The sequence below is a fragment of the Megascapheus bottae genome, chromosome 28, assembly GCF_031878675.1.
Source record: "Megascapheus bottae isolate mThoBot1 chromosome 28, mThoBot2.hap1, whole genome shotgun sequence".
In the NCBI taxonomy this organism is placed as follows: Eukaryota; Metazoa; Chordata; class Mammalia; order Rodentia; family Geomyidae; genus Megascapheus; species Megascapheus bottae.
Window position 1 is genome coordinate 15,151,389 of NC_143536.1, and position 16,838 is coordinate 15,168,226.

Consider the following 16,838-nt stretch of genomic DNA (forward strand, 5'->3'; position numbering starts at 1 on the left):
CAAAAATGTAAAACCTCAGCAGGATGGGGAGGGATGGGCAGTGATCTGGGCCTGTGCTCTGTGGCCTGTTTCTTCCCCTTACTTGAAGCCTTCTCTCCACACCTGCCTCTAGACCTCCGTGTGGCCACAGCCACTGGCCAGAGAAACCCCATCTCACTACGTGAGAGTTGTTCCTTCCTCCTCGGTTGTAAAGCAGAAGCAGCAGTGTTGTACTGATAGCATTTCTTTTCCCGGTCAGAAGGAAGGCTAGGATCACACGGCCTGACTCCCTCAAGCCACCTGGGGTCTGCTGAGTAGGTGATGACTCTTGTGAAGGAGTCAGTGCTGACTCTACCCTGCATGCTGTGGGCACTTGGGATATTTGTGACCTCTGTTAACCTTGGTTTTCTCCTCTGAAGAACCTTGGCTTCCTTCCAAAGAGGGCCCAGTACTCTTGCTGGCTGGGCAGCCTCTGGCCAGGGCTAAGCTTCCTCAGGAACAGATCTCCTACCCTATGTGAATGGGAGCCGCCGTCTTTCCTATTCCCCCAGGGCTGCTGTGCCACGATTTGTCCAGCAGAAGCTCTACGTCTTCCTGCAGCACTGCTTTGGTCACTGGCCCCTGGATGCATCCTTCAGAGCTGTAAGCACTGTTCTGGCCTTTGCCATGGCTCTCTACCTCAGGAGGGCTAGCACATGATGGCGGAGTAGCTTACACCACGGAGCCTAGAACGGAGGCCTTGGTGGGCCCTTGTCATCCTACCAGATTTGGACACAGAAGAGCCCTTCCCTGCACAGCTATATGTGCTGGGCTGCCCTTAGCTGCCATGGTACCTGGGAGCCTGGCTCCTCAGTGCCTATATAAAGGTGTATGTGTCCCTCTCATACTGGGCAGATGCCCAGGCCTTCCTTTCTGAGCTTCCTCTGCAGGAAGGCTGTAAACCGCCAAAGGATGTGACTAAAAGCCCAGAGCTCAGTATATTGCCACTAGGTCCCTGTACCTTCAAGGCGCACATGTCTCGGTCCCCCCAGGTCCTGGAGATGTGGTTGAGCTACCTACAGCCATGGAGGTATGCACCTGAGAAGCAGGCTCCAGCTAGTGACTCCCAGCCCCGGTGTGTGGCCGAGAAATGGTGAGCCCCTGCCCCTGGCCCACCAGCCATTCCACCCGCTCTTTTGAGCAGAAGCTGCTTCAGTGGCAGACACCAAGCACTGGGCTTGTACTTCAGTTGACCCAGCCCCTGCCCTGGTGGTCTCGTGGGTTCTTCTGCCCAGGCCCCACAGAGTGGGCACTCAGCTAGTCCTTCCTGAACCAATGTTGTTGAGTCCTGGGATGTATTTTCTAAGGAAATAGTGGAAATACCTTACGCTCTTGCCCCTGCTCTTTCCCTAAACTGGCTCCAATGGACGTCCTGGGCCACTCTGAACTCTCCTTCCACCCCTCTTTGCCAGCATGGTGTGCCCACCATCTCCCACATGGTCTCCTGCTTGACCATCTCCAGGCTTCTATTAGCACCTGGTATCACCAGAGGCCTGTGCTTTCCTCGACCCAAGCCTTCCCCTTTGTGTTCCTCTGCTGTTTCTTCTCTCTGCTCAAGCAGGCCCTGGGCCTTAGCCTCGAGGCCTCTGCCCTGTTCTCTTTTCTGTTTCCCTGACCTCTGGCCACCCAGCCTCTTGAACTGCCATTTGTAATGTCTCGGCCACAGTCTAGGAACTCCAAAGAAAAGCAAAAGCTTCAGAAGGTGTAGACCATTGTGACACCTGCATTCAACAGGACTGACCTTGCTCAGGCTGATCCCTGACCTGCTCCTCTGGTCTTTAGGGCACCCTTTGTCCAGGAGAACCTGCTGATGTACACCAAGCTATTTGTGGGCTTCCTGAACCGTGCTCTCCGCACAGACCTGGTCAGTCCCAAGAATGCACTTATGGTTTTCCGAGTGGCTAAGGTCTTTGCCCAGCCTAACCTGGCCGAAATGATCCAGAAAGGTAAGTCCTTAGCTCTGGGTCAGTGAGTCAGGCCTTGTCCTGGCTAAGATGGACCATGCCCGTATTCAATGAGAAGTGGCACTTAGGGAGGGACCAGGGACCCTGTTGTACCCTGAAGACTTTTTTTTTTGGTGGGTCTTGAACTCTGCCTGGGCACTGTCCCTGAGCTCTTCAGCCCAAGGCTACCACCCTACTCTTGAGCCAAGCCCCACTTCCCATTTTCTAGGGGTTAATGGAAGATAAGAGTCTCAGGTCCTTTTGTGCCCAGGCGGTTTTGGACCTTGATCCTCAGATCTCAGCCTCCTGAGTAGCCAGGATTACAGGTGTGAGCCACTGTGCCCAGCTGCCCCAAAGCCTTTTGTAGCTGAATATCGATGGTCTGGGGACATGAAGCACATCAGTGTGGTGTGAAGTCTGGAGCCTGCTGAACCCTGCCTTCCTTTTGAACGTAGGGTGCCAAGTGGGAGCTCCACTGTACTCCTAGGCACAGCTACATGGAGCTGTCGCTCCTTTGAAACTGCTGTATTTTCTCTCCAGCTTCTCTCCAGTACTTCTGCCCCAGCTCTGTTAAGGCATTGGCTTCTGTTGTTCTCTTGCCTTTCTGTTGGCCCTCTGCACATGTGGTAGCCATGAGCCCCGCAGCAGTGCTGGGACAGGCTTTGGGTACACAGTGCTTGACGCTCCGTAGAACCTCAGGGAGTGTGTGGACCCCTGCCAGTAGCACCAGACACTCTTTCCTAGGTATTAGGTGCCAGGCTTGTGTCCTGCCTCATAGGTGAGCAGCTGTTCCTGGAACCAGAACTTGTCATTCCCCACCGCCAGCACCGGCTCTTCACAGCTCCCACCGTCACTGGCAGCTTCCTATCCCCATGGCCACCAGCTGTCACTGATGCTTCATTCAAGGTGAAGAGCCACGTGTACAGTCTGGAGGGCCAGGACTGCAAGTACACCCCAATGTTTGGGCCTGAGGTCCGGACCTTGGTGAGTAATCAGAGGTACCACGGGCATGGGTTCATTGAGGATGTGGGGACTGGCGGACTTGCGGAGGGAGGATGCCTAAGCCCAGAAGAGGAGAAAGGTGGGGACAGTAGTTTGGCCTAGTGGTAGAGTGCTTGCCTAGCATGCACAAAGACCAGGGTTTGACTCCTCAGTACCATGTACATAGAAAAAAAGCCGGAAGTGGTGTTGTGGCTCAAGTAGCAGAGTGCTAGGTGAGGAAAAAGCCCAAGGAAGGCCGGGAGTTTGGCCTAGTGGTTAAAGTGCTTGCCTAGCATGCATGAAGACCCGGGTTCGATTCCTTGGTACCACATACATAGAAAAAAGCCAGAAGTGGCGCTGAGGCTCAAGTGGTAGAGCTCTAGCCTTGAGAAAGTCCAAGGACAGTGCTCAGGCCCTGAGCTCAAGCCCAGGACTGGCAAAAAAAAAAAAAAAAGCCCAAGGACAGTGTTCAGATCCTGAGTTCAGGACTGGCAAAAAAAAAAAAAAAAAAAAGCAAAAGAAAGAAGAAAAGGAGGAAGGGGGAATGTTTGGGTGTTGAGTAAATGCTGCTGTCCTCTCTCCCCACTCCCTGTTTTTTCTGATAAAGTTTGGGTGGGTTTGGGGGGAGGGGTGTTTATGTCTGTACCAATCCTGGGGCTTAAACTTGGGGTTGAGCTTTTGTGCTCCAGGCTAGCACGATATCGCAATTTCACTTCTGGCTTGTTGGAGAGGAGAATCTTATAGACTTTCTTGCCTGGGCTGGCCTCAAATTGTGATCCTTAGATCTCTGCCTTCAGAGTAACTAGGGCTACTGGCATGAGCCACCCGTGCCCCAGTACACGTATATATGTATGTGTGTACGTGTATAAATGTATGTATATGTGAGATTTTTTACAGTTAGAACATCATTCACATCATTCAGTGCTGGGTATGGTGACTGAGGCCTGGAATCCTAACCATTCAGGAGAGATTGGGAAGATTGTGATTCTAGGCTAGCCTAGGCAAAACATGCAAGAGTATCTCAACCAATAAGAAGCTGGGCTCAGTGACACTGCCTATCTTGCCAGTTACATAGGAAGCATAAACAAGATCGTGGTCTCAGCTGTCCTAAGCAAAAAATGAGATCATATTCAAAAAACAATGAAAGCAAAAAGAGAAAAAAGGCTCAGAACAGCAACTAGGCACCGAGTTCAAGCCCCAGGATTGGCCAAAAAACAAACAGCAACAACAAGAAACCTTAAATGGTGACCTAAGAAGAGGAGAGGTTTGTGAGAGGGAATGCAGATAATGGTAATAGCCTGTCTGAATGTATAAAAATGGAACCAGTGCTGGGTGCACACCCTATAACCCTAACTACTAAGGAGGCTGAGATCTGAGGATCTTGGTTAGAAGCTAGCTTGGGCAGGAAAGACTGTGAGACTCTTGTCTTCAATTTACCATCAGAAAACCAGAAGTAGCATTGTGGCTTAAAGTGGTAGAATACTAGCTTTGAACAAAAAAAGCTCAGGGACAGTGCCTAGCCCCTGAGCTCCTGCCCTCTGACAGCACAACCACCACCAAATATGGGAAGGTGGCCTAGTGGTAGAGTGCTCGCCTTGCATGCATGAAGCCCTGGGTTTGATTCCTCAGTACCACATAAAGAGAAAAAGCTGGAAGTGGCACTGTGGCTCAAGTGGTAGCCTTGAACAAAAAAAGCTCAGGGACAGTGCCCAGGTCCTGAGTTCAAGCCCCTAGACTGTCTTCCCCCCCCCCCCCCCCCAAAAAAAAAAAGGAACAATGAAACCTGTTAGGAAAGGGAATTGAGAGGCTGGGAGTTTGGCCTAGTGGTAGAGTGCTTGCCTAGCATGTATGAAGACCCGGGTTCAATTTCTTTGTACCACATACATAGAAAAAGCCGAAAGTGGGACTGTGGCTCAAGTGGTAGAGCGCTAGCCTTGAGAAAGCCCAAGGACAGTGCTCAGACCCTGAGTTCAAGCCCTGGAACTTGGGGGGGGGGAGTGAGGGGGTGGTTAATACATGTGTGTAAATGTTACAGTGACACCTCCCTTGCACAACTAAGACATGGTAATTATTTCCCATCTGGGTCTGCACCCTCTGGAGCCACCCTGGGGTGACCTGCCTGTGCCTCCTTTGCAGGTCTTGCGCCTTGCTCAGCTCATCACACAGGCCAAGCAGACTGCCAAATCCATCTCTGACCAGTGTGTGGAGAGCCCAGCTGGCCGCTCTTTCCTCTCATGGTCATGGCTAGGCTTCTGCTCCACAGACCCAAATAGCTTCTACCCAGCTAATGACCTGGATGAGATGGGCCAGGACAGCGTCCGCAAGACAGACGAGTATCTGGAGAAGGCCCTGGAGTACCTGCGCCAGATATTCCGGGTATGAACTTTAGGATTTGTATGGGAAGTCCCCTACCTAAGGGACTTACTCTTTACCTAGTTAATGGCCAGCCACCTGCATGCATGGACTCACTGTAGCTCTCCTTTGTCCCAAGGGAGAAAGTCTGCACCTAGGGTTTCCAGTCTCTGTCCTTTTGCTGTCACTGCCAAAAGCCTTGTAGGGTAAAGAATAGTTCCCCCACATACCTTTTCACCCTAATATTGACAGCAGAGGTGTTTTTCTTTTACAGCTCAGTGAATCCCAGCTCGCCCAGCTCACACTCGCTTTAGGGACCACGCAGGACGAGAATGGGAAGAAGCAGCTCCCAGACTGCATCGTGGGAGAGGACGGGCTCATTCTCACACCCCTGGGCCGCTATCAGGTAAAAGACCCACATCCATCCCCCAGGGGCGTCTGCTGACCAGTCCTCAGTTTCTCCTCCCCCTAGTAAACAGAGACAGTCCCTTTGGGTGGTTCGCAAAGACCTATTTTCAGAGCTGACCCCACTTTCTAGATCATCAATGGACTGCGAAGATTTGAAATCGAGTACCAGGGGGATTCAGAGCTGCAGCCCATCCGGAGCTATGAGATCGCCAGCCTTGTCCGAGCGCTCTTCCGTCTATCTTCCGCCATCAATCACAGAGTTAGTGGGCCTGGGGCTGTGCGGAGAGTCCAGCTGCTCCTGGAAATGAAAAGCCAAACCACAAATGAGTCCCAGGAGTGGGTTGGGAAGGAGGGTGCCCTGCTGTCCTCAGATTGTGCCCCACTTCCTCCGCTCCCCCTCATCACCATCACCTTGCTTGTGCTTCAGTTTGCAGGCCAGATGACCGCGCTGTGTGCCCGTGATGACTTCCTTGGCAGTTTCTGTCGGTACCACCTCACCGAGCCCGCGCTGGCTGACAGGCACCTACTGAGCCCTGTGGGGCGGAGACAGGCAACCAGCCATGCTCGGGGCCCTAGGCTCAGCCTACGCTTCCTGGGCAGCTACCGGACCCTGCTCTCACTCCTGTTAGTCTTCTTTGTGGCCTCTCTGTTCTGCATCGGGCCCCTGCCCTGCTCTGTGCTGCTCATCCTGGGCTACCTCTTCTACGCCATGGCCATGACGCTGCTCACAGAGCGAGGAAAGCTGCACCAACTCTGACAGCTGGCCACTGACTCCAGTGCACACAGCCGGATTTGCTGCGCAGCCCCCGCCCTGGCAGGCTGCTTCCAAACCAGAGCACTGTTATCTCTGGGGTTCTTGGGAGTGTTTTCTTGCAGTAGTAGACTGGGTCCAGGAGACACTGAAATGAGGAGAAAGAGTGTCGCAGGTTGGCAAGCAGTGGGCCATGTTCACGAGCCCTGTCCCTCGGCCCCCAGCCCCACAAGCAGCTGAGCTGTTTGTTCAGGCCTTTCGAATCATTCTAGGATTTTGCCAGGTGCAGGCTAGCATGCCCACAGCTGACTTCAGGCCCGACCCTCAAGAAACTGGCCCAGCTTTCATCTTTCCTCTCTGGCAATCTTAGAGGTAGAAATGTCCAAGAGCCATCTTTCTTCTCCCCACGAAATAACCGGAACTCAGCATCCGCTCCAGGAAGAATCATCGTTTCTAAGAGATTTCTGAGGAAATTAGATAATGACTCTTCTGATTCATAACTGCAAATCTAGATGTTGCCACGTTTGGCAAAATTCTATGGCTGGGCCATAGAATTCCAGGAAGCCCTCTCGGGCCGGTGTAATAGAACAATGTTACATCTCTGACACCTCCCCACCCTGAAGGGTTGACCAAGTATACACTACTTGGGGTGTAGGCACAGCCACATGGCACATGGGCCTGGTTTGGGGGGTATAGCAGTGCAGGAGTGTCTATGGAGTTACATCCTGCCAGTTTCTACCTACAACCAAAGATGGCCAGAAGCATTGTCTGTCCTCTCAGTAAAGCCAAATGTCCAAAGACCAGTCACCTTTTGATAACACCGACATTCATAGTATATGACAGCATGGTCACTGTCATGGATGTCTCCTTCCTTCATCCTGCGGATGACATAGCAGCAACAGCATCTCAATGATGATTTTTAAACCAAGCCTTTGGTGTGTGGGGGCAGTTTTAAAAAAAATAATTCAAGTTGCAAATACTGGGCTTTGTATTTTGATTGAAGTAATCTTAGAATACATTTTGGGGCCTGACCAAAAGTCAACCCCAAATTTGTAACCTGCCATGCATAGGTCAGAATAAACCCATTCTTGCTTCTGAGTCTTTTGGTGCCTGGGTTCAAGTCTCTTTAACAGCTGGTTCGCTCCACACAGGGTCTTTGGGCAGTTGGGAACTGCAGAAACAAAGTGACAGTAGAGCCTGATCATCTGTATATTTTTGTGTTTCTCTCCCCTGGGGTGGATGAATCTACAGCATCAACAGACCAAGGCAGGTAATGAAGAGAAGGTGGCCCTGTGGTGTTGAACCCTGTGAATTTTACCTTGTTTTCAACAGATCAGAAATTTGCTTTACCATGTAAAACATGATTTATCTCAGAACATGATTTATCTCTTTGGCTTCCAGGAAATTTAGGAATCATGAGTATCTGGGACTGACCTGTACTAACCAGCCCCACGTCACTATCTCACCCAGATGTGCCATGAACAGCTGTTGTTTGATTGGATCCTTTTGGAGAGTGATCAGCCCTCATTAATCACTGTGTTGTTGGCATAGTTTTGTTTTGTTTTGTTTTTGTTTTTGTTTTTTGCTAGGCTAGGAATTGGACTAGACCCTTGGCTCCAATCCAGAATTCTTAGAAAGCACAATTTTCCTAAATGTAAAGAGACCAGAATAGATGAAATAATTACCCAGTCAATGTTATACCTATCCAGAATTGACTTAAGCCATAAAACTAGGCTTTGGCCAGTGGCTCATGCCTGTAATTCTAGCTACTTAGGAAGCTGAGATATGAGGATAAAAGTTCAAAGCCAGCCCAGGGAGAAAAGTCCTTGAGACATTCATCTCCAATAAAACACTAACCAGAGATGTAGTACAAAGAGGCTCAGGGACAGCCCCCTGGCCCTGAGTTCAGGCCCCACAACCAACAGTAGTTAGAAAGTGCTTTTCAGCAACAGTATAGAGATGGCACTTTTTTTTTTTTTTTTTGAAGCAGTCTGGCAGTGTATCCCAGGCTGACCTTGAACTCAAGGTTCACCTGCTATACCCACACACACATCCCTCCCCACTCCCTAAGCTGGGATTATAAACATGAACCACAATGTGTAGCTTGGCATTTAGTTTCATTTTTTTATGTGTGTCTTGCGAGGTAGCCCAGGCTGGTCTTGAATTCCTGGACTTGAGCAATCTTGCTTCAGCCTTCCTGTTGAGATGGTGGGAGAAGGAGGAGCTTTCAGTAACTGGTCTGGACCAAATAAGCAGCAGTATAGCTTCTTACACTCTCCACTTTTAGGTCTTTGTGCCACAAATGCATCTGCAGCAGCTTCTCTGCAGTTTCAGTGTGGACTGATCTTTTAGGAGAGCAGCAGATCTCCAGAGAGAAGAGTCTGGTCAGCCTAGCAGGTGACATTTGCTTTGTCACTTTGGCCTTCTAGTCCCCATAATCCCATTTGCATGTTCATGAGTCATGGCCAACCAAAGATTTGAGTAGAGTTTATTAGACTCCTCACTCTCTGTGGCTCCAAATTTCCCAATATTTCCCCTTAGATTCCTTGGTTTTTCAGCAACAATTACCAAACTGCATCCTCTACCTTGTGGACCCAGTAAGGAGTTAGAGGATTCTTCTTGTTGCAAGTCTAGCTGACTGAAAAAGCCCCTAAGAAGAGAAAACAAAACAAAACCATGGGGCTGGGAGTTTGGCCTAGTGGTAGAGTGCTTGCCTAGCATGCATGAGGTTCAATTCCTTGGTACCACATACATAGAAAAAAGCTGAAAGTGGTGCTGAGGCTCAAGTGGTAGAGCTCTAGCCTTAAGTAAATCCAAGGACAGGGCTCAGGCCCTGAGCTCAAGCCCAGGACTGGCAAAAAAAAAAAAAAAAAAAAAACCCAACCCTGCTATTTCAGTCATTTCTCTCTTCCCCTTGCCTTTTGTTTCTTGTGTGTTGTCACACAGTTGTTTTGGTTTTGGTGTCAGTCCTGAGGCTTGAACTCAAGGATTCAGGCACTCTCCTTGAGCTTTTTTACTCAAAGCTAGAATCCTACCACTTGAGCCAGAGCTCCACTTCCAGTTTTTGGGTAGTTAATTGGAGATGAGTCTCATGGACTGCTTATGTTGGCTTCAAATCTTGATCCTCAGATCTCAGATTCCTGAGTTGCTAGGGTAACAGCCATTTGCACCTGGCTTGTCTTTTTTGTTGTTGTTGTTGTTGAACTCTGGACCTGGGCCTTGTCCCTGAGCTCTTTAGTTCAAGGCTGAAGAGCTACCCCTTGAGCAACAATGCCACTTCTGGTTTTCTAGTGGTTAATTGGAGATAAGGCTCATGGACTTTTTAGTGCCCAGGCTGGCTCAGATCTCAGCCTCCTGAGTAGCTAGGATTACAGGTGTGAGCTACTGGTGCATGGCTTTTGTTTTGTTTTTTTAAGGTGGTGGTACTGGGGTTTGAAAGTGACCTCATACAACCTGGGTCTTCAGCCATGACTCCAGTCTACTTTGCTTCCTTTAGTTTTTTAATGGGGGTCTTGGTTTTTAACCTAGCTGGCCTGAATAACTATCCTTCTGTTTACATTTTCCAAGTACCCTGGTGGACTGGCATCTTTTTATTGGTTCATCCAGAGCCTTGAGCCTACTTACCTAACTGGCCTTGAACTATGAACTATTCTCCCATCTCAGCCTCCTGCGTAGCTGGGATTATTGGTATGCACTGCCACAAGAACCACACACACACACACACACACACACACACACACACGTTTTATTTTTGTTTATGTGGTATCAAGGAATTGAACCCAGGGCCTCAGAGTGCTAGGCAAGCACTCTACTCATTAAGTCAAGTCTCAGCCCCACAAAATCTTATTGAAGTTAGATCTTAATAACTTTTTGCTGGGGCTGGGAATGTGGCTTAGCGAAAGGATGCTTGCCTAGCATACCAGAAGCCCTGGGTTTGATTCCTCAGTACCACATAAACAGAAAAAGCCCTAAGTGGTGCTGTGGCTCAAGGGGTAGAGTGCTAGCCTTGAGCAAAAGAAAACCAGGGACAGTGCCCAGGCTGAGTTCAAGCCCCAGGATTGGAAAAACAAGAACAGTAACAAAACCTTTCTTGCCAGCGGGCCTTGAATGTGTGTGCCTTCCGTCTCTGCTTCCTCAGTGATCTGGATTGCACTCATCACAGTCTGGCCTCTTATCCACTGACATTTCACAATAGACATTCTGCGATCGCTGGGAGTTGATTTGTGTGCCTGTAACCATATCCTACTCAAAAAGCCAGCGGTTAGAATGGGCAAAGCGACATATTAGCAAATAGTTCTCACCTATGTTCAAGGCGGCTGTGCTTTCCAATTCAGGTGTAAACGCCTGGGCCGAACGCGGCCACAGGCCCCGCCCCAGCCTCTCGCCACGCCCCCCTCGGGCGCGCCCGTTCCCATGGCGACGCGGAGCCGAGTCCGGTCAGCTTGGCCCCCGAGCGGGCTGCGTGCAGTGGCGGTGGCAGAAACGACTTGAGAGAGGCGTGGGTGATGGCCGCCCCGCGGCCCGTCAGCTCCAACTCGAGCTCCAGGAGCGCGTCCCGACCCCGCCTGCGCCCTCCCGTAGGCCTGCAGCAGTCCACGGCGGCGCAGCTGGGCCTCCATGAAGCCCAGAAGCGGGTCCTGGATTTGGAGAAGAGCCTGCAATTCCTGCAGCAGCAGCACTCGGAGACGCTGGTCAAGCTCCATGAAGAGATCGAGTACCTAAAACGAGAGAACAAAGGTGAGTCCAGCTGCTCCCGGGTCCCCATGAACTCCAGAAGAGACCTGAAACATGGAGAAAATACTGGGCAGCATCCCCGCGCTGGCCTCCCCCTGCGCTCCTGGGCTTTGTGCTGTGCTCACCCTGTCCAGATAGTTGTCTCCCACCCTACGTTGCTCCTCTCTGCAGCTGACTTTGCAGGGTCAGACCACCACATTGTTAAGAAGTTTTCACAGAAGCCTGGTGCTGATGGCTTACCATCTAGTGACTAAGGAGGCTGAGATGTGAGGATGCAAGTTCAAAACCAGCCTAGACAAGAAAGTCTATGGGACTCTTATCTCCAATTAACCACCAAAAAGCTGGAAGTCGGCCATAGAGCACTAGTCTTGAGAAAAAAAAAGGGGGAAAAATTAAAATAAAAAATAAAATAAAATAAAAGCTCTGGGGCAGGGTCCAGGCCCTGGGTTAAAATGTTTACAGAACTGGGTGGCTGGGTGACCATAGCTCATGCCTGTAAATCCTAGCTACTCAAGAAGCTGAAATCAAGAGTATTTTAGTTCAAGGCTAGCCTGGACACGTTCCCCCCACCAATATATATATATATATATATATATATATATATATATATATATATATATATATCTCCCTAGAGCAGAGCTGGAGGTGTGGCTCAAGTGATAGAGCAAAAGCAAGCAAGCCAAGCGAGCTCAATGTCCTGAATTCAAATCCCACAACTGTCCTCCTCCATAAAAGTTTTTTAGAGGATTAAACATATCCAAGAGAGGTTGGGGATTTAGCTCAGTGGAAGAGCATTTGCCTGGCAAGTTCAAGGCCTGAGTTCGGTCCTCAGCTTTGGGGAAAAAAAAATACTAAGAAAGCGAGTGCATATAGCTTAGTCATTAAACACACCCATGTTAGTCAGGGGTCCTCTGCTGACTTGAGCCATCAGTGTGCCCTCCTGCTTTCTGGTGCTGCCTGTATCTGAAGTGCCAAAAGTTCCCTCACTGGGAGTCTATTATGGGGTTGGAGCCCCTTCCCCATGCTTTCTTGAAGCTTACCCAGTCCCTGATGCCTGGCTGTCCAGCCCTGGGTTAGGAACCCCTGCATTGCTCACATTCACTGGAGAGCTGTCATTCTGAATCATCCAACTTGTCCCCTTTGATCTGGCCTAGAAGTGGGCGCCCTGAAGACATCAGAGGCATGGTGTGGGATGACAGGCAATAGCCAGAGACATTTTTGCCCAGAATACCCAAGGTAAAGGTTTGGTGGAAGAAAGCTGACGGGACCCACAACAGAATCCAGTCAGCATAGTCACCAACTGAGCCTTGGGCCTTATGGGAGGAAGTGGGCAAAAACTGGGCAGGCCTAACTTTTCTTCCTTATTTTCCCTGTGAAAGTAACCACAGTATGTGCTTGCTTTTAGATCTCCACTACAAGCTAATAATGAATCAGAAGCCGCAAAAGAAAGGTACAATCAAGCTCCTGAGTGCCTGAGGGCAAATTACCACTATCCACAGCAGCCCCTCCAAACCTTGTGCCCATCTGAGCACTGGAACTGATGCTGTTTGCCCTAGCCAGAGCTGGGTGCCATGCTCTCAGAGCCCCTGGGCAGTCAGGATTGAGGAGCCTGCAGATCTGCCCTTACCTGAGCAGAGCTCCAGAAATGGAAGGAGCCCTGGAACAGTTCCAGCTGGGCTTTACCACCTCCAGTGGTTTCTACCTGGCTGGTATAGCTAGCCCAATCACTCCCCAGCCTGTGTGTTTTCCCTAGAGGTAGTCCTTCCTGGCAAACTCTAGGGATTGGGGATGAGAGAGCAGAGACTCAGATCTGCACATCACATCTAAGACACCCTCATTTTCATGGCAGCCTCACCTAGGAATGCCTCAGTTGAGTTTCTTGGCTCGCTTTTAAAACTTTATTTTTGCAAGTCCTGGGGCTAGAACTCAGGGCCTGGGCACTGTCCTTGGGCTTTCTCAAGACTAGCACTCTTTCACTTGAGCCACAGCACCACTTCCGGCTTTTTCTGTGTATGTGGTACCAAGGAATTGAACCCAGGGCTTCATGTATGCTTGACAAGTCCTTTACTACTAGGCCATTCTCCTGACCCCTTGGCTTCTTACCTTCTGGACATCAAGTGATTTGACTAGTGAAGAGGCCAGGTAGAGATGTTGCCAATGAGTGTGGCCTGCTCAAGGCTTTCCCTTTCCGAAGACTCAAGAGAACCAGGTGGTGGGAGGCCCCTTTTCCAGCAGGGCAGAGCAGTTCCAGCAAGCTGCTCTGAGCAGCATCTGCCTGCGTTAGAGGCTCCAGCCCTGCAGGACCTGAAGGCCCTGCCAGGACAGCAGGAGAGAGAGGGCAGCAGGACCTGATGCTCCTTTACTAGACTGTGTTTTCTGGATGGTCCCTCAGGAAGGCTTTCCAGGGGTCTCTTTGCCTTGGGGTGCTATGCTGAGTCTGGCGCTGCCTTAAGGGAGTATAGATATCACAGGGAGGATACAGCTTTATCAAGTTTGAACCAGGGCGGGATGGTAAACACAGATAAGCGGGCGCTGTGTTGGGCTGAGCCTTGTGTCCCCTCCTGCAGGAAGCACCTCCTCCTCGAGCCTTCAGTCCAATAAGTCCATTTCCAACCTAGTATCAGGTGAGTAGACGGGCCTCTGTTTGTTCTCCAAGCTGGGGCTGGGTTCTGCTGAGGTCCAGGTCTGGATAGCCAGTATGGGGTGTTAACCAGAAAGCTGCAAGCTGCAAGCAGCCCTCTACTGGGCAAATCTTGGGGGAGACGCTGTGGTTTGGGAGCACAAGGGCAGCCACAGGGCAGCAAGGCGTGGTGGTGGTGGTGGAGTTAATGCTCTAAGCGGAAATGGAAAACACAAGAACCATGGTCCAGTGGTAGGCTACTCTAGCAAGACAGAGCCAAGTTGTCACTGTTAGCAGTTCAGGGCACAGAGGTGTCAGGGCAGGCCCACCCAGGGCAAGACAATGAGCAGTTAGGCCCAACTAGCCTCCCAGTGCATCCTCAGTGGTATTCCTGGAAGGAGGGTATGCAGCAGTTGCCTAGCAGGAGCCCTGCTTAGCCTGTGTCCCAAAGCAGGCAGGATGCAGCTGGGGTGAGCCTGCCCCTGGAGCACCGGCCTGTGACCATTTCTGCAGAAGGTCTCTTCTGCTACGTTGCCATCCTCCCAGCAGCAGCAGCAGCAGCAGCAGTAGTCCGGACCCCACTAGTAAGCAATGAGCCTGAGAGAACAGGGCAGGGACCAGGCCTCTCTTTCAGTTTCACTGTACCCAAAATGGAGGCCAGTTTCCAATGATTGTGATTGTTTTGGAACATTCTACAGCAACCACCCACAGGGGTTGGTACCATCCCAAAAGTCATCAGAGGGACACACCATCTCCATCTTCCCTTTACAGAGGGAGACAGGGATAAGGGCTCTAGAGGTCAATCCTAAAGAATTTGGGTTGTAGATCTTTTTTTTTTTTGCCAGTCCTGGGCTTGAGCTCAGGGCCTGAGCACTGTCCTTGGACTTTCTCAAGGCTAGAGCTCTACCACTTGAGCCTCAGCACCACTTCCAGCTTTTTTCTATGTATGTGGTACCGAGGAATCAAACCTGGGTCTTCATGCATGCTAGGCAAGCACTTCAACCACTAGGCCAAACTCCCAGCCCCTGGGTTGTAGATCTTGAAGCCTGTCGTGACTGGACTTGTTGGGTCTGTCCTGCAGCTAACTCTCAAGCCAAGACCAGGCCCCAGCCTGGCTCCAGCAGGAAACAAGAATCAAAAACTGACATCTCCCAGAAGACGGACTTAGAAGAGCAGCCATTTAGTACTGCCATGACTCAAAGCAGCAAGTTGGACAAAGTCCCTGGGGTGCAGGGCCAGGCCAAGTAAGGGCTTCTTACTCCCTAGGGCCAGGCCAGGCTGCACCCAAAAGGCCTCAGGCTGGCACTTCATAGGCTCTCACCCCCTAGACCAGCGGACAGCTTTGCCTCCTCCTTTAAGGGCCTGATTCCACTGGGCTCACAAAGGCAGTTGAATGGGTACATTTTCGACGCTGTGAGGGCCTGAGTCAGGAGAACCAGGTAGCCCAAGCCATGTTCTCAGAGAGAAGAAACCAAAAGTGATTTGGCTTCCTAAGTAGGTTTTTTTTTTAAATTAAACCAAGCACAGTATATTGGGTTCCTGGGTCAGATTCGACTAGAGATGGGCACAGGCTGCCTTTGGAAGGCAGAGGCCAGCAAAACAAAGAGAACCAGGCTCTGCTGACTTCTGAGTTCCTAAAGCCTCTCTGATGCTGTGGAGGCCACTATCTGGTCCAAGCGTATTGTGTTGGAAGGGTTAGGCCCAGGGTAGCCTGGCAGCTAACCACTTTCCTCTTCACTTCTATTTGACCCTGGTCCCAGCTCACCCTGGTTTGTGGGTTCCCTTCTCTCATGACACTGGCATGGGCAGTACCCCGAGGGGTGTGTGTGTGTGGAGGGTAGGTGATGACACTGAACGACAGGTCATCTCTAAGTTGCCATAATGTTTCAGAGATGAGGACGCCGCAGAGATCTCCAGCTCAGTGGCAACCTTGGCAGGGAGCAGCCAGCACAGGGGGAAGCAGATGGCAGGGGCGGCTGCCTCGCTGAGCTTGCCCCCACACCTGCGCAAGCCCACCACTGTGCAGCAGTGCGAGGTGGTCATCCGGCAGCTGTGGAATGCCAACCTTCTGCAGGCCCAAGAGGTGAGGCCTGGGCGGGAGTGGACCGGCACCAAGGTGGGCCTCACCATGCATCCCACTTTATTTCTCTCCCCTGCCTTTTAGCTGCAGCACCTCAAGGCTCTCCTGGAGGGAAATCAGAGGTCTAAGGCTGTCACTGAGGCTGGGTCTAGCTCTCTCAAGTGAGTGTCCCCGTGCCTGTGCCCAGCCCTAGCCCAATAGGACCTGGCAACCAGGGCTCATTGCTGACTTCCTTCCCTAGGGACCAGGAGGCCATGCAGTTTCCCAAGGTCTCCACCAAGGGCATCTCTAAGAAGTGGTGAGGCCCCTGGCATGGGTCAGTGGGTGGCCCTGTACTTGGTGCCTACAGGGAGGAAAGAGCTGGGTCTTAAGAGACAGAGCTGGCTCCTAGAAGGCTGCGGTTCCACGGCAGCCACAGCTGTAGAGGCTTGCTTGCTCATAGCGGCTGCCTCTCTCCATACCTGCAGCCTGATTCTGAGCCCAATGCCCGTGGCAGAGCGTGGCATCCTGCCTGCTCTGAAGCAGAGCCTGAAGAGCAACTTCGCAGAGCGGCAGAAGCGGCTGCAGGTGGTGCAGAACCGGCGCCTGCATCGCTCAGTGCTCTGAGCCAGCGCCCTGCAGCTCTGCCGCCCTTTCTACACCCCAACACGGTTCTACTACTTTTCAGCCACTCAATTCCAAGTTAGACAAAAACCATGACAGATAAAGTACTTAATCTCAGAGCTGAGAAGCTATTTTCTCACTATTGTTTTGCTATTCTCCATTTACACAAAAGCACATTATTATCTGTTGAAAACAGAAAATAAAGCTTGTTTCATCTAGTTTCCTTGCCTCGTGGCTATCAGTCTCCTTTTGGCCATTTGTCCCTAAACCAGGATTCCATTATTTGGGGACAGCCAAGGAGCTGTTACTGCCCCGAAGGGAAATGGCCAGCAGAGCCACACATCACTC

The 16,838-nt window shown here is 51.0% G+C and overlaps 2 protein-coding genes and 1 long non-coding RNA gene across 5 annotated transcripts in view; 2 read left to right on the forward strand and 1 right to left on the reverse strand.

Annotated features, from left to right (window-relative positions):
* Positions 1 to 6,736, forward strand: part of Smpd4 (sphingomyelin phosphodiesterase 4) — a 28,138-nt gene extending 21,402 nt beyond the window's left edge. For both annotated transcript variants that reach the window (XM_090320587.1, XM_090320588.1), the window contains 8 exons: positions 531 to 621; positions 1,011 to 1,111; positions 1,801 to 1,964; positions 2,740 to 2,945; positions 5,079 to 5,318; positions 5,569 to 5,700; positions 5,833 to 5,961; positions 6,130 to 6,736. In XM_090320587.1, the coding sequence (XP_090176713.1) occupies positions 531 to 621; positions 1,011 to 1,111; positions 1,801 to 1,964; positions 2,740 to 2,945; positions 5,079 to 5,318; positions 5,569 to 5,700; positions 5,833 to 5,961; positions 6,130 to 6,459 (1,393 nt within the window). In that variant the 3' untranslated portion in view covers positions 6,460 to 6,736. The remainder of the gene's footprint in view (positions 1 to 530; positions 622 to 1,010; positions 1,112 to 1,800; positions 1,965 to 2,739; positions 2,946 to 5,078; positions 5,319 to 5,568; positions 5,701 to 5,832; positions 5,962 to 6,129) is intronic.
* On the reverse strand, positions 5,790 to 6,301 carry LOC150045289 (uncharacterized). The gene is made up of 2 exons (XR_016533000.1): positions 6,114 to 6,301; positions 5,790 to 6,000 (listed from the first exon to the last, which is right to left on the reverse strand). It is a non-coding gene; the product is annotated as an uncharacterized LOC150045289 (long non-coding RNA).
* Positions 6,737 to 10,887: 4,151 nt separating the features above from the next.
* On the forward strand, positions 10,888 to 16,708 carry Ccdc74b (coiled-coil domain containing 74B). Of its 2 annotated transcripts, XM_090320593.1 has the most exons (8): positions 10,888 to 11,190; positions 12,593 to 12,637; positions 13,755 to 13,811; positions 14,889 to 15,051; positions 15,698 to 15,890; positions 15,972 to 16,048; positions 16,129 to 16,185; positions 16,355 to 16,708. In XM_090320593.1, the coding sequence occupies exons 1-8, from the start codon at positions 10,959 to 10,961 to the stop codon at positions 16,491 to 16,493; spliced, it is 963 nt and encodes a 320-aa protein (XP_090176719.1). In that variant the 5' UTR covers positions 10,888 to 10,958; the 3' UTR covers positions 16,494 to 16,708. The 2 variants fall into 2 exon arrangements, with proteins under 2 accessions (XP_090176719.1, XP_090176720.1); XM_090320594.1 differs by lacking the exon at positions 12,593 to 12,637.
* The last annotated feature ends 130 nt before the right edge of the window (positions 16,709 to 16,838 follow it).

Coding starts and splice junctions, on each gene's coding strand:
- Ccdc74b (XM_090320593.1), top strand. CDS start 10,959: ATGGCCGCCCCGCGGCCCGTCAGCTCCAACTCGAGCTCCAGGAGCGCG. Junction 13,812..14,888: donor CATTTCCAACCTAGTATCAG/GTGAGTAGACGG, acceptor TCTGTCCTGCAG/CTAACTCTCAAGCCAAGACC. Junction 16,186..16,354: donor AAGGGCATCTCTAAGAAGTG/GTGAGGCCCCTG, acceptor CCATACCTGCAG/CCTGATTCTGAGCCCAATGC.